Genomic DNA, 13,624 nt, shown 5'->3' with positions numbered 1-13,624 from the left:
GTTCCTTTCTACTTGGTGAAACTGTTGTGCTATTGAATTTTCCCCCTATATATTTATATTGGTGTTGTATAGTTTCAAAGTCTCCCTCGCAGGCGCGGGCGGCGGCTCTGCCCCTCCTCCAATTGGGGCAATGTGCCTACCACGCCGGCAGGCCACTGGGCCTGCTCTGCCGGTCGGTAGCAGGTCCGCCTACCTTGCAGGCGCGGGTGGCGGCTCTGTCCCTCTGTGGGCCGCTAGGCTTGTTCTGTCGGTGGTCACAGTTCTGCCTACTTTGCAGGCGCAGGCAGCAGCACTACCCCTCTGCAGGCCTCTGGGGCTGTTCTGCCAGTGGGTCACAGGTCCGCCTACCTTGCAGGTGCGGGGGGCGGGGCGGCTCTACCCTTCCTCAGGCCACTGGGCCTGTTCTGTCTGTCGGTTGCAGGTCTGGCCTGTTCTGATGGTGGTCACAGTTCCGTCTACCTTGCAGGCACGGGGGGAGGGGGCGGCTCTGCCTCTCAGCAGGCCGCTGCTCCTCTTCTGCCGGTGGGTTGCAGGCCCGCCTACCTTGCAGGAGTGACTGGAAGCTCTGCCCCTCCGCGGGCCACTGGGCCTTTTCTGTCGGTGGTCACAGTTCCGTCTACCTGGCAGGCGCGGGGGGTGGGGGGTGGCTCTGCCCCTCAGCAGGCCGCTGGGCCTGTTCTGTGGGTGGTCACAGTTCCCTCTACCTTCTGTATGAAGTTTAAATAAGGCAAACACATGGTGATAGAAACTGTTGCAATGATTGCCTATGAGGGACATGGGGTGATGGAAACCTGGGTGGTGGTTATGGAAGTGTATACATTTCTCAAAACTTGGTGAACTGAACGGTTAAGGCTATGCATTTCACTTATACAAATTTTTACTTGATAAACGATTAAATGAAGAACATTACAAGAAAAAAAAACTACACAATCCAGAAGGTGGGACTCCCCAGGACAACTGGTAAAGTTTCTTCAAAAATCACTGTCATTAAATACAAGAGAAAAGGACTGCACCAGATGAAGAAAAGACCTAAGAGATGCAACAGGTAAGTCTTGGATGGAATCCTATCATGAAAGACATTTGGGGGACACTCGGGGGAAATTAAAATATGATCTTGGTTTCACATGCCACAAAATTGTATTAATAGAACATTGGAGATTGTTAATGGACAAGAAAAACATCTTACAAGCAATATGTTCTTTCTGATCTCCTTTTGGCACTAAATTACATACATGTTGTGTATATTATGTATTTTAGTTATATTGGTACAATATATATTATGGAAAGATTTTCAGTAAGAAATATAAATTTTGTTATTTGTTTGTCTGTGTTCTCCAACTTTCCACCATGCACATGTCCTGTTTTAATAATAATATATACTGTTTTTAAAATATTAGACTCAAATTCACTGTTTTGTAAGTCAAGATAGGAGATGGTAATAAGGGTAAGAGAAAGGAGATTTACTGCATAGTGATTGGTCAACATTGACCAATCTCCTCCTGGGCAATTTACATCGCTCTCTCATAGCATTCTAACAATAAACCATCCCATTTTTACAGAGCTAATGAAGGTACAAGCAAACTTTTATAAATAATATGTTCTGACCTCAATCTCCATACTCTGTACCACTTCATTTATATATACTTTCATATTTAGTAAGTTCTTTTACTAGTCTGTGAAGTATACGTACAAAGTGTTTGTCCTGTTAAATGTGTTTCATGAGTCACCTCATTCATACCTCATAACGATCAATGTAAGGATGATATCATTACCCCCATTTTATTGGTAAGAAAATGAAGGCACAGAGCTCAAATAAGAAATAAGAAACAAGCTCAGGCCAACTGATCTTCGGTACTTCTACCCGGTAAACCATACCATGTCTCTAAGTTCCTATGCTTTCAACATGTTCACAGAGGATTAGAGGAGAATGAGTACCAGCTGCCAACAAAGGGTATGTTGACATCAGACATCTATCATAAAGTTTTTTAACAGTGGCATCCTTGCTTACCTGTCTAGGGCAGTGCTGGTTGGCATACTTCTCCCAAACCCTCGAACTCCTGTCTGACGGAAATATGGAATGCAAGAGAGGTTGGCAGCAATGATAGCCAGGGAGTCAGAAGGACTCACAAAGAAGCCATTTTGGCCTAGGATCATGTAACGGTCCTGTGGGAAGGAATGTGTGAAAATTATCAGACAGAAGCATCTGCTACAAGCAGCCCATTCCCATAATCATCCCAAGCCACTTTACTGTCATCTTACATTTAAACAACCTAAAACCATTTGGATGAGGCCAAAGAGAGCATGGGAATCCTTATAAATCCCTGAACATCAAGGGCCTAGAATCCTGACACAACGAGCAATGTGTTCCACCTGTTGAGATGTGCATGACTACTTCATGCTTCAGTAGCCTCCATAGCTTTAATTCCAGCTTCCTTCCAAACAGAATGGGAGCAGAGCTTATTGCTGAATAGCTGGTTCCTAACAGGGTGTTTTCAATAAAACCAGCTATAAATAAAGATTTATTATATGAATATTTTTAAAAGAAATAGCTTCTTTATAACACATGTTCATCTGAAACTAAAAAAAGTAGTGACTATTTAATTGCAATATTTAGCCATTAAAGAAGAGAACAGATGCATAGCCAGTTAGGGTCCACATGCCCTGTGCATGTCAGCTCCAGATGTGTTCATTAATTCTCTGGTTTTCAATGCTTGGCTCAAAACATGGTAAAAGAGTCAGCAGACAGAAAACTTTCATACTTACCCCATCGGCATCAAATGCAGCTCCAAATCCATATTCTCCTCCTTTCATGGCTTCCAAAAGGGTTGTTGCATATGTCAGATTTGGGTCGGGATGCTGCCCTCCAAAGTCTTCCAGGGGAACACAGTTTATTGCAGAATTGGCTGGGGCCCCCAGCTCATCACACAGAACTTTTCTCACATACGGTCCCATAACTAAAAAAAAGAAAAAATAAGACATACAATGATGTGAATTATCTGCAGAATCCTTTCCCCTTGGTATTTTGTTCTGGTAAGAACAAGCAAGCCCGCTTAATCACGAAGGATAAAAGGATAAATTTTACAGGCTTTTCCAAGACACAGCAGAAAATAATATTCACATTTATTACATTTATTGAGCAACTATGTGCCAGTGACTATGTTAGGCATATAGAAAATGTAGTCAATAATCCCACTAAACAAAGTTTTTCTCCCCCAATTTTTCTAATATGTTGCCTGAAAGAAATCAACCATATAAAAATGATTCATTACCTGCTGTTTTTCATGTATTAAGTGCTTTAGCCAAATATATGCAAAAGCACTAATGGGTTCTACAATGTCCTTTGCCTGTGCAATCTTTGAACATTGCCAAATGTGTAAACACTGTAAACCACTCATGTAGCATATAAAACTAAGCACATTTTGCAAAATACGTGCTAAGGAATAGTATTTCCCTGTTCCCTGGAATGGAATGCTTAATATAGAACTCCTGTGTTAGGTATTGAAGAGATAGAAGCAAAGCACATAGTTTGTATATTCCTGGCCTCTTAATCTAATCATGGGATGAGTCAAAGCTACAGATGAGAGACTGGAGTGGTAAAATTAAAAGAGGTGCCATTCAAAGCACATTTATAAAATAATTAGATCCAATGGTTTAAGAGGAGCCATGAGCACAGGTAAGGCTTCCAGGAAGAGGCAGAATTCCTGGGGAAACTTGAAGAAGAACATATATTTGACATGGGTGGGAGAGTTCCACCCACATGGAAGGGAACAGAGCCTGCAGTAGCACATCAGGCACATTTGAGTACTCCTGTGTAATCCTGTTAGGTGAGATCTATGTAAATTATCATTTTCATATATTTGCCACCAACATAGTATATCCTCAGACAGTAAACATTTTTTGTTTTTATCATTGTTTTAATTTTGACTGCCTAGTGCCCATTTCTCTTCCTTTAGTAGCAGCATTTTGGGGTTTCTTCTGGTAAACCACTTTCTTCTCCATCTTAATCCATATCGTTTGAGTACAGCTAAATCCCACTGCACCCACGGCTAAGGAGGTGACCTAGGTCTACCTGATTAATGTCCTCTGTCCCCAGCTAGAGTAATTGATTCAGAGATGGACATGGTATAAGTCTGGTAATGAGGCTCCAGTCCATAAATATTGTTCAAACTCTTTGGAAAGAGGACCTCTTTTCTCTAAGTCACATAAAGCTAAGGCAAAAACTTAGAAGATCTTTTTTTGGGGGGAATATAATCAGCTCAAAAGAAAGAACAAAGCAGCCCAAACAGAATCCCTTAGACCAAAGCCCATGGAGGATCCAACTCTCAGTGGGCTCAGAGCTCCCAGCCAAAAACCACCAAAATTTTGAGGAACACAATTAACATAAGTGTGAAACCAACAAAGAGTAAAGAGAAACCTAGAGGCAATAAATTATACAGAGAGAAGAAAACTTTAAAAAAAATATATCAATCATATTCTAGTAGAGATGAACAAGATAGAGTAGAATGGCTGAGATCGAAAAGACTGACAATACCAAGCAAGGATGGAGAGAAACTGGAGCACTCCGGCACCACATGTGATATAAATGGTACGTCTACTTTGGGGAAATGTTTGATAGTTTCTTACATAGTTAGACATACACTTGTCATCAGACTCAGCAATCTCACTCCTAGGAGCTTAACCTAGACAAATGGAAATATACGTTCCCGTACAGATTTGTTTGTAAATATTCATAGCAATGTTATTTAGAATAGTCAAAAACTGGGGGTAAAAGCCTCAATTCCATCAACCAGAGAATGGATAAATAAACTGTGGTACATCAATACAATGGAATACTGCTGTGCAATAACAAGAAGCAAATACTGATATATTCAACACCATGCCTGCATCTCAAAAACATTATGCTGAATGACAGAAACCTGAAGTAAAAGTCTACAAACTTTATGCTTCCATTCCTATGACTTTCTGGAAAAGGAAAAACAATAGAGGCAGAAAGCCAATAACTGGTATCCAGGGGCTGGGGGTGGGGAGATGACTGCATAGGCCCACAAAGGGAACTTAACGTGGTATGAAGTCAGAGATGCTCAACACTGAAAAGTCACCAGAAACCGTGTATTCACATTTAGTGACAGGGTAGATAAATACAAAAAATAATAATAATAATAATACAAGAATTAAAAAGTGTTGACTCCTGAAAGTAGGAAATTGAGAAAAGAATGAGGTGAGGATTTTTTTTCATAACAAACTTAGAATTACTTGATTATTTAAATTACAGCATGTGCTTTGATCACAAACACGTAAATAAATACAGTCTTAATCCACTCCACACTCTCACAGACATAGCCTCAAACTCATTTATTCAACTTTTGTTTTCATGTTATGCTGAAAAAAAAAAGAAATTAGAGAACTTAAGTTTTCCAGAACCTTCCAAATACCTGAACACACACAAGTTGTGTGATTACTGGTGAATCCAATTTCCTCAAAATCTCAGAAATCCAACATTTGAAGAAGACTGCTTGACATTTCTCACTCACCACTTTGTGGAAAACCACTAGCTCACCTCCATGCATTGCATCAATGCGGATCTTCAGTTGGCCTGGCCCAGTCAGCAAACTCTTAATGGCATTAAAGTCAAAGATGGTCCGAAGGAGGTTGAGATAGATATCCACAGGGTCCACAATCTCCACTGACATCAGAGAAACAAAGCAGGGTGTCAATGACCATATCCAGGAAAAAGACTTAGAAGTGTAAAGACTGTGACTATCCTATTGGCATGAACTTCTGATCACAGTTCTGACCTAACACAATAACCCCATGTGTTACCTGGAAGGTACAGGGTCCTTTTGTAGATAAAATCACAAATTGAGGTATACTCAAGATGCTACAAACTTTTCAGATGATCAATGGGTAAAAATAATATCAAATTATAAATTCTTCTTTACAAGTGAAAAATTAACCACAAGAATAATTTAAGATAAAAAATGTACTCTGTCACCAGTACCCTCACCTTCTTGACACCATCTCTCTTCCTCAAAATGCACATGTATCATTGTTAACAGGCATCTTGGCATATCCAGTTGCCTTTCCTATGGGGGTTAGCCAAAGAATGACTCAGCTGGTGTGAAACAAATAACAGAGTGACCTCAGTAATGACCCCTATTTTCCAAATGCCTTTGTGCCCATCAGATTCAAATGCAGAATTAATTATGATAGTTATATTCCTGAGTTTGCAGGAAATGTTTTTTGTACCCAATCTAGTAGCCAATTTTTCAGGTAAATGACAAATATCTGAAAGTCCTCATTAAACACAAGTGTTTTCCAGTGTCTGGCACCATCTGATGACCAGGAATTCAGAACAAGTCTTTTCCATTTATTTGACATCTGAAAAACCCAGAATGCACCATATTTTCCACACTCAGCATCAGCATATAATTAATTATCATAAAATACTTTCTAAAAGCAATAAATACCTGACTACTCTTGAGGAACTAAAATTTTACCCAAGAGTCTTGCTTTTTAAATTTTTAGTTAAAATATAAAACACAGATATATTGCTTTTCTATTTTTTCAAATACATACCACTTGGGAGCCCTGAAATGCTTAAATCTGTACTGGAGATGTTACCAATCCACCTTCAATAATTTTCAGGACAATCAGATACAATATTTAATGGATAAGATTTTAACATATGATATAAAATTTTCCCTTCATATGGTCAAATACACACCTAAAAATTCTTTCCTTTACATTTATATCAAAGTATGTTTGTCCATTCAAATTTAATGTAACACTTTAAGGAACAAGTCATGTTTTTATTATCTTTTGAAATGAGGAGGATATTAATCTAGAAAACAATTAAACATTAGTCTCCATGAACTATATACCTAAAATGGCTAACATGGTCAAATTGTATGCTATGTAAATTTTATGTTATATCTATTTTGCCAAAATAAAAATTTATCTATAAAATAAAATATTATACCCTGAATATTTCAGAAGTTTTACTCACTCAATAAAATAGGATGGTATTTTTGGCAATTTCACTCTGATTATTTAATTCTTAAACCACTTTTCTAAAGGCATTTGGTATTTACAACAGCTAACACATAGTACCAAACAGAAATATGAAAACAAGGAAACCAACAGTTCTTGAAAATTCAGTTTATATCTGATAGTTCATGCTCTTGACACATTAAGGTGATACTCCAAAGGCTAATTTGCTTCCAATTAACTCAAGCCTTCAATGCTTGAAACAGCAAGAATGAAGTGCACAAATGATTTCAAAAGATTATCTCCAAATGATCTTGGAGCCAGGGAATCCTTCACACACACTCTATTAGCAACAGCACTTTAGAAAAGTCATCCAACTCACAATATGGCTGCAGCAATGAGCTCAAATCTGAGCTCACCAAAGACTTGGGACTCTTAGACAACTATAATAAACATTGTGACAATACCAAAAATAAATAAATAAACTTCCTCCCAATGGTAATACCCAATACTTCTCAGTCATCTGATAGTCCAGTCCTTCCAAACATATGTAGTCAAGCATATTCAAACCATTTTGTTTAGTATAACATATCCCTTGTCCTCAGTTGTCTAGACATTCCATGTGTGTGCACACCTGTCCATGAACTTACTCCTAACTAGATTAATAAAAACAGGCACTGTTGCTGACAGTGCGTATCACAATGTTTCAATAAATTTCTGTTCACTAGCTGAGCAAACCATTGACTCAAAAATTTTTGAGAAACATTTTATAACATTGGCCCAACACAATAGCCCCCTGGACCATCCATTTTAAACTTTTCTCTGTCTCTAAAAATATTGAGAGAGCATGAACTAATAATTTTATCTTTTCAGCCAAGTTAAATGACATACAAAGATAGCATCTTAACACAAACTGTATTCAATCTTGTAGGGTCACTAAAAGAATAAACATGTTAGTTCTGATGCTATTTAAATGCTTTATGGGAAAAAGCAATAGGACAATATAGAAGCAGAAAATAATATACACACATGGTATTAATGTTAATGTATGGTTCAAAATTAATCAAATAATGGGTTTTGTTTGGAGTACTTCAGAAGTTTTATTCATTTATTCACTCTGTTATATATTATTTATTAATTTCATTATGATTCTTGAATTCTTAAACCACTTGCATAAATACATTTGGGAATTAGTGAATTTCTTTGTAAAATCTCCCAACTATGCTTGGTATAGAGTAGGTGATCAGTAATTGTGCATTAAATTAGGCTGAACAGCATGATTCTGGCTTGCAAAAGAAATTTGTGGCTTTCATAGGAAATTTAATGACCCCATTGACTTGTTTGCTCTCTTCTTAAGTATCTAAGATATTCTAGCACCTTTGCCCTAATTGCTTAGAAATCCAAAGGTAACTTTTAGCAAGTCATTATCTTTTCCAGGAATGACATGATGAAGTCAACTATAGAACTTTTCCTACATATAAAACAAAAGAATTCGGGAAGTGATTTTTCAAAGCATCCAATTCTGGATATGTTGGCTGATCACATCTCTCCATACTACATACAGTTTCCACATGTTTATCCATAGTCACCTTTTAGATTGATACTTCAGTAATTTTCATGAGTCCACTTGCCTACAGAACCACTGATCACCAACTAGGAGAGCCCCACTCTACCCATGCAATACCTAGACTCTAAAGTATGTACCCCACTTGGAAGGCACTCCCATCCATGGGGCTTTTCTGACTTCTTTAAAATATATGTAATCTCTATATTACCTCTGAATGGTTTAAATTTGTTCTCCAGGTCAAATTCTTGTCTTCCTAGTCGAGACAGGTCAATTCGAAGATCAGGACATATGGCATACTCCTCAATTGTTTTGCTGATCTGATAGATTTTGTCTGAGACAACATCTGGTGCAGGACCTATAATTTGAACATCCAAAACCCATTTTTTTAAGTCTCAGGAATTTCAATCAGAAAAATATTATCATCCTCCACCAAGATGGCGAAAGATTCATTTGGTCTCTAAACAATGAACAATCATTCACAGTTCAATTATCCTGAGTGTTTCTTATCCTGCATGCACTCACAGTAGAGGGAATTTGGTCAGCCTCACCTGCTCTATACAGACCAATAACCCGCATGTTTGTTTGTTTTAATCCACTTCTAGGCAATGATACATCTGCTGTAAAAATAGTTTCACACCTGCTAGGGAGACCCAGTTATGTAATCAGCTTTATTCAGGATATGAGACATAAACAGGATATGCATTTGACACAAGTGAGGGATCCCAGATTCAAACCACAGCTTCGCAAGTCCACCTAGAGAAAGAAAATCTGATTTCTACTCTCAGCTCTCCTGCCTAGTTGATGTATGAGCTTAACCAGGTAAATCTTTTTCCCCAAGTCACACTCTCTAGTCACACCTCAGCAGGTCCAGTAGACAATTAAGGAGTGAAAGACCTTAAATGCATCACACATGGGATCAATAGTTGTTCTCCCCTTGATTTTCTTATTTTTAATATTCATATCTTTTTAAATAATTTTTTAGTTATAGATGAACACAATACTTTTATTTTATTTATTTATTTTTATATGGTGCTGAGGATCGAAACCAGTGCCTCACACTTGCTAGGCAAGTGCTCTACCACTGAGCTACAACCTCAGCCCTACATATCTTAATGTAAGCCTCTAAAGGTATTTTTTGCAAGAGGGCTGGGAATAAAAAAAAAAAGCACATTGAAATATCTAATATATAAAAGAAATAGTTTTATATATGAAACTTATTACTTACCAAGTAACTTATTATGATTTTCTACTAAACAGAAATTATTTCTTACTTTGTTTTTTATGTCAATCCTTCGAGCTATGCTATCCAATACAACAACCACTAGCCATATTTGGCTATTGAGCACTTGAAATGTGGCTCATCAAATGGAGATGTGCTGCAGTTACAAAATGCACATCAAAATTTTAAGAACTCAGGATGAAGTTGTGGCTCAGTGGTAGAGCACTTGCCTAGCAAGTGTGAGGCACTGGGTTCAATCCTCAGCACCACATAATAAATGAATGAATGAATAAATGAATTTTTAAAACATAATAGTTTGCATTCATAAGTTTATATTTATAACAAGTTGAAATAATATTTATCATATAGCACATTAAATAAAATATACTATTAATTTCACTTATTCTATTTTATACTTTTGAATGTGGCTACTAGAAAATTTAAAATTATATATGTAATTCATAATATATTTATTTTGGACAATGCTGCCTTTGAGTACAGCCTCATTACTGTCTCCTAAAAAATGTCCATAAAAAGGCATGGCAATGGACAGCCTCATAGATTGCACCAACAATTACCTCCTTGAATAGAAAAAGTGAAAACCTCAAATAAATAAATATTGCCCTTCTCCTTCATTCCTTATTATTTTTTACCCTTCATAAACTTAAAAAGTAAGTAGTCCTTGCATATTTTATGTTTGCCAGATGTATGAATATGCCCCTGCACCCTCTTTGCCTGCAGTATCACATCATGATCTCTGGTTGTGTCTATTAATTTTAAGAAGTCCCTAAGCTTTAATATCAAAACACAGTGGTTCTAGCAGGCTACATGATTGTCTGTGATGCCACTCAACCATCCATGTTGAAAATCTCATCATTCACCAACAACTTCTGAACTCCTTGGCAACTTCCAAGTCCCTTAACACTGTCCACTCCAATGACTTTCCTCTTCTTTTTACTTTAATCACTGCTGGGCACAGGCATAACTTAACTGTTTTTTCTCTCTTAAAATCCTTATTTTGAAAATATCAATTTTAAACCTCTTCAATCCACAAATTCTTTATCATCTGTTCACCTGATACTCCTGACCCATTCCTCACTCCTACACTGAAGGCTGTTGTCACTTGATCAATCTCAGGCCCTCAGCCAATTCTAGTTTTACTGGACTCTTGATCCAGAGGGGACTCTGTGGTCCACCATTTGAGCTCTGCCTTTATTAGCATCAGAGCTCAAGGCAACAAGTATGGAAACTTACATAGAACACATTTCATACTTTATATGAAATTTAGCACTCAAAAAAGCAGAGGTAGAATGATTACCCTCATTTTCCAAATGGAGACTCAGAAATTGGAAAAGATGGCATGACTTAGTGAAGGTCATATCACGGAGGCTACATTTGAATCCTGAGAATCTGATGTTAGCTCAGACACTTGTCACCATACTTGCCATTTTGATGCTCGGCCGCTCCCTTGATACCTTTTGCCGGTCTTGGCACACCACCATCATCTGCCCCTGCTACCCTTCCCAGACTCCCAGGCACTGTTGGAAGTTGTGAAGTTATACAAACTGGGTTTCTGGAAGTACGAGACTGCTTAACAGGATACTCACAACTTCTTAAGATTCCTCAACAAATTTCTGAGAGTATTTTTACAAAATATCATCATTTATCCAAAGTTCCTTCTCTGTTCTTGCCCCATTATCTTGGCAATGAGCCTTTTTTCATAATTTGTTAGGCCAACTTATTCTGCACCCTTTAAAACTACATCTGTACCCATTTTTGCCACCTTCTTCATAAGTCCTCTGCCTGCCTGGAGTTTAGGTTTTAAACTAACTTTACAACTTATTCTGTGCTATTGGTCAAGGACTTTTTAATCTTTCAATTCCCCAGTTACTTCCTCAGTTTGTTATGGGAATTCAATGGAACAACATGAAAAGTGCTAAGCATGGTTACTGGCCCACTGTAAGTGTTCAAAACATTGGCATTTTTTCATGGTTTCCACTTATCCTTCACTTAAAAACATGTTTAGAATGGTCCTACCTCTAAATATATTTTAAAAGACACATCATTCCAAATATGTCCCATTTCCCTGTGCCTATTAATGCTGCAGACAATTGGTTTTTTACCCACTAGATTTATCTGCATAACACACAATACTATAGTAAAATCCAATTAAATCTCTCTATGCCATTAGGAAGGTAGTTTCATGAATGATGCCAATACATGTGAACATAAAGAATTAAATGTTAAAGCCTAGAACTTAGGTTTAAAATCATTTGTCTGTCCCTGAGGAACAGTATGACCTTCCACGGTAACACAGCCTCTCAGGACTACAATTACATCTGTAAAATGAAAGAAACGGTCTAGATGACATTCAGAGTGTATTCCAACTTTAAAATCCAAAGGCCTTCCATTATCAGATAAGCATCAACTATCTGCTATTTCACTGTGTTAAACAGTGCAGGAGGCAGGCAACCAACCAAATAGGTTCAAGAGCCCAATATGTTACTTCCTTATTTCATCACATTGGGCACCTCACTAGATTTTCTTGAGCCAATTCCTCTCTGCCTTGCTCATCTATCATCAGAGGGTCCTGGTAAGACTATGATAATAAAAAGGAAAGAAGTCATGCTTGTGGAATATTCTGAATCACATACCTCCATTGGCAACATTAAACTTCACTCCAAACTCTCCCCCTGGTCCTCCAGGACAGTGGCTAGCTGTTAGAATGATCCCACCAGCCGCCTTGATCTTCCTGATAATGCAGGAAACTGCAGGAGTTGATAAGATGCCATTCTGGCCAATAATCAGTCGTCCAATCTAAACCATTCATAAAAAAGAAAAAAAAAATCAATCCAAGTTGCATGGAATTGAAGGCATTCAATAAGAAAGTGTCCAAGACTCTGTTAACATACAATTAATTCCTTAGCCAAAGGAACTGGGCTTTAGGAATGGGCTTTAGGTTGGGGAGGGTCAGGGGTAGAGAGAACTTTTGGCATTGTCCAGAGTCTCCTAGACCATTTGGGACACCCAAACCTAGTAGTCCATTGGTAGCCTATAAATAGGATATGGCTCATTGAGCTTAGTAGTTTGAAACATCTGCTTTTGATAACCAAGGGATTCACTGGAACCATAAAAGTTCTTAGTTTGTTCCTGACTCAGAAACTATGCACATGAACATGCTAGAAATTACAAGGACAAAGAAAGGGAGTACTTGCTCCCTTCCCCTGCTTCCTGGGCCTCTGAGCAAGCTCACACAGCAGGGGCCCTAGAAGACAGCACCCATATCCTCACCATGCATATTTTAACTGTATTCATCAGGGAAACCACTCTCCCGAAGGTAGGGATTCTATTTCTGCCACTATGTGACAACATGTGCTGGGGACACAGAAGAAATTATCAAGTCACACTAAGTAAAGACCTGGAAGTCATCCATGGGTGTAGTCAGACTACTTCTGGAACTACAAGACTGGCTTTTTAAAAGATCAGAAGCACAGATCTGAAGAGCATTATTCACTACACTTTTTTTTTAAACAGGGCTCAGAAACAGTCCAGTGGTTCTCAAAGTTTTCTTCAAAACAGAATCATTTTGAAGCTTAAAAAAAAAAAAAGTACTCAGACTGAATTCCAGATTAATTAAATCACAGTCTCTTGGAGTAAGATCCAGATATTAGTTGTTTTTAAAGCTCCACAGGTAATTCCAATGTTCTACCAGGCTTGGTGAGCAGCCCCGCTATGACATGCAGGACCTGCAGGGTAAGCACCACCAGCAAGACTGATAGAAATGCAGAACCTCAAGGCCCATCCAAGACCTACTGAAGAAGAAATCTGTAGTTCAACAAGATCCCTCCTCT

General features: G+C 38.1%; 1 protein-coding gene across 1 annotated transcript in view; it reads right to left on the bottom strand.

The window, feature by feature from the left end:
* The window catches only part of Pgm5 (phosphoglucomutase 5), a 174,382-nt gene that overhangs the window by 143,957 nt on the left and 16,801 nt on the right, over positions 1–13,624 (bottom strand). The window contains exons 2-6 of the mRNA XM_015492902.2: positions 12,428–12,590; positions 8,763–8,909; positions 5,558–5,683; positions 2,764–2,954; positions 2,009–2,163 (exon numbers count right to left, since the gene is read on the bottom strand). Of these exons, the coding sequence (XP_015348388.1) occupies positions 2,009–2,163; positions 2,764–2,954; positions 5,558–5,683; positions 8,763–8,909; positions 12,428–12,590 (782 nt within the window). The remainder of the gene's footprint in view (positions 1–2,008; positions 2,164–2,763; positions 2,955–5,557; positions 5,684–8,762; positions 8,910–12,427; positions 12,591–13,624) is intronic.

The sequence above is a fragment of the Marmota marmota genome, unplaced genomic scaffold (genome assembly GCF_001458135.2).
Source record: "Marmota marmota marmota unplaced genomic scaffold, marMar, whole genome shotgun sequence".
NCBI lineage: Eukaryota > Metazoa > Chordata > Mammalia > Rodentia > Sciuridae > Marmota > Marmota marmota.
Note: the sequence above shows the minus strand (reverse complement) of the source record. Positions and strands in the feature narration are given on the sequence as shown.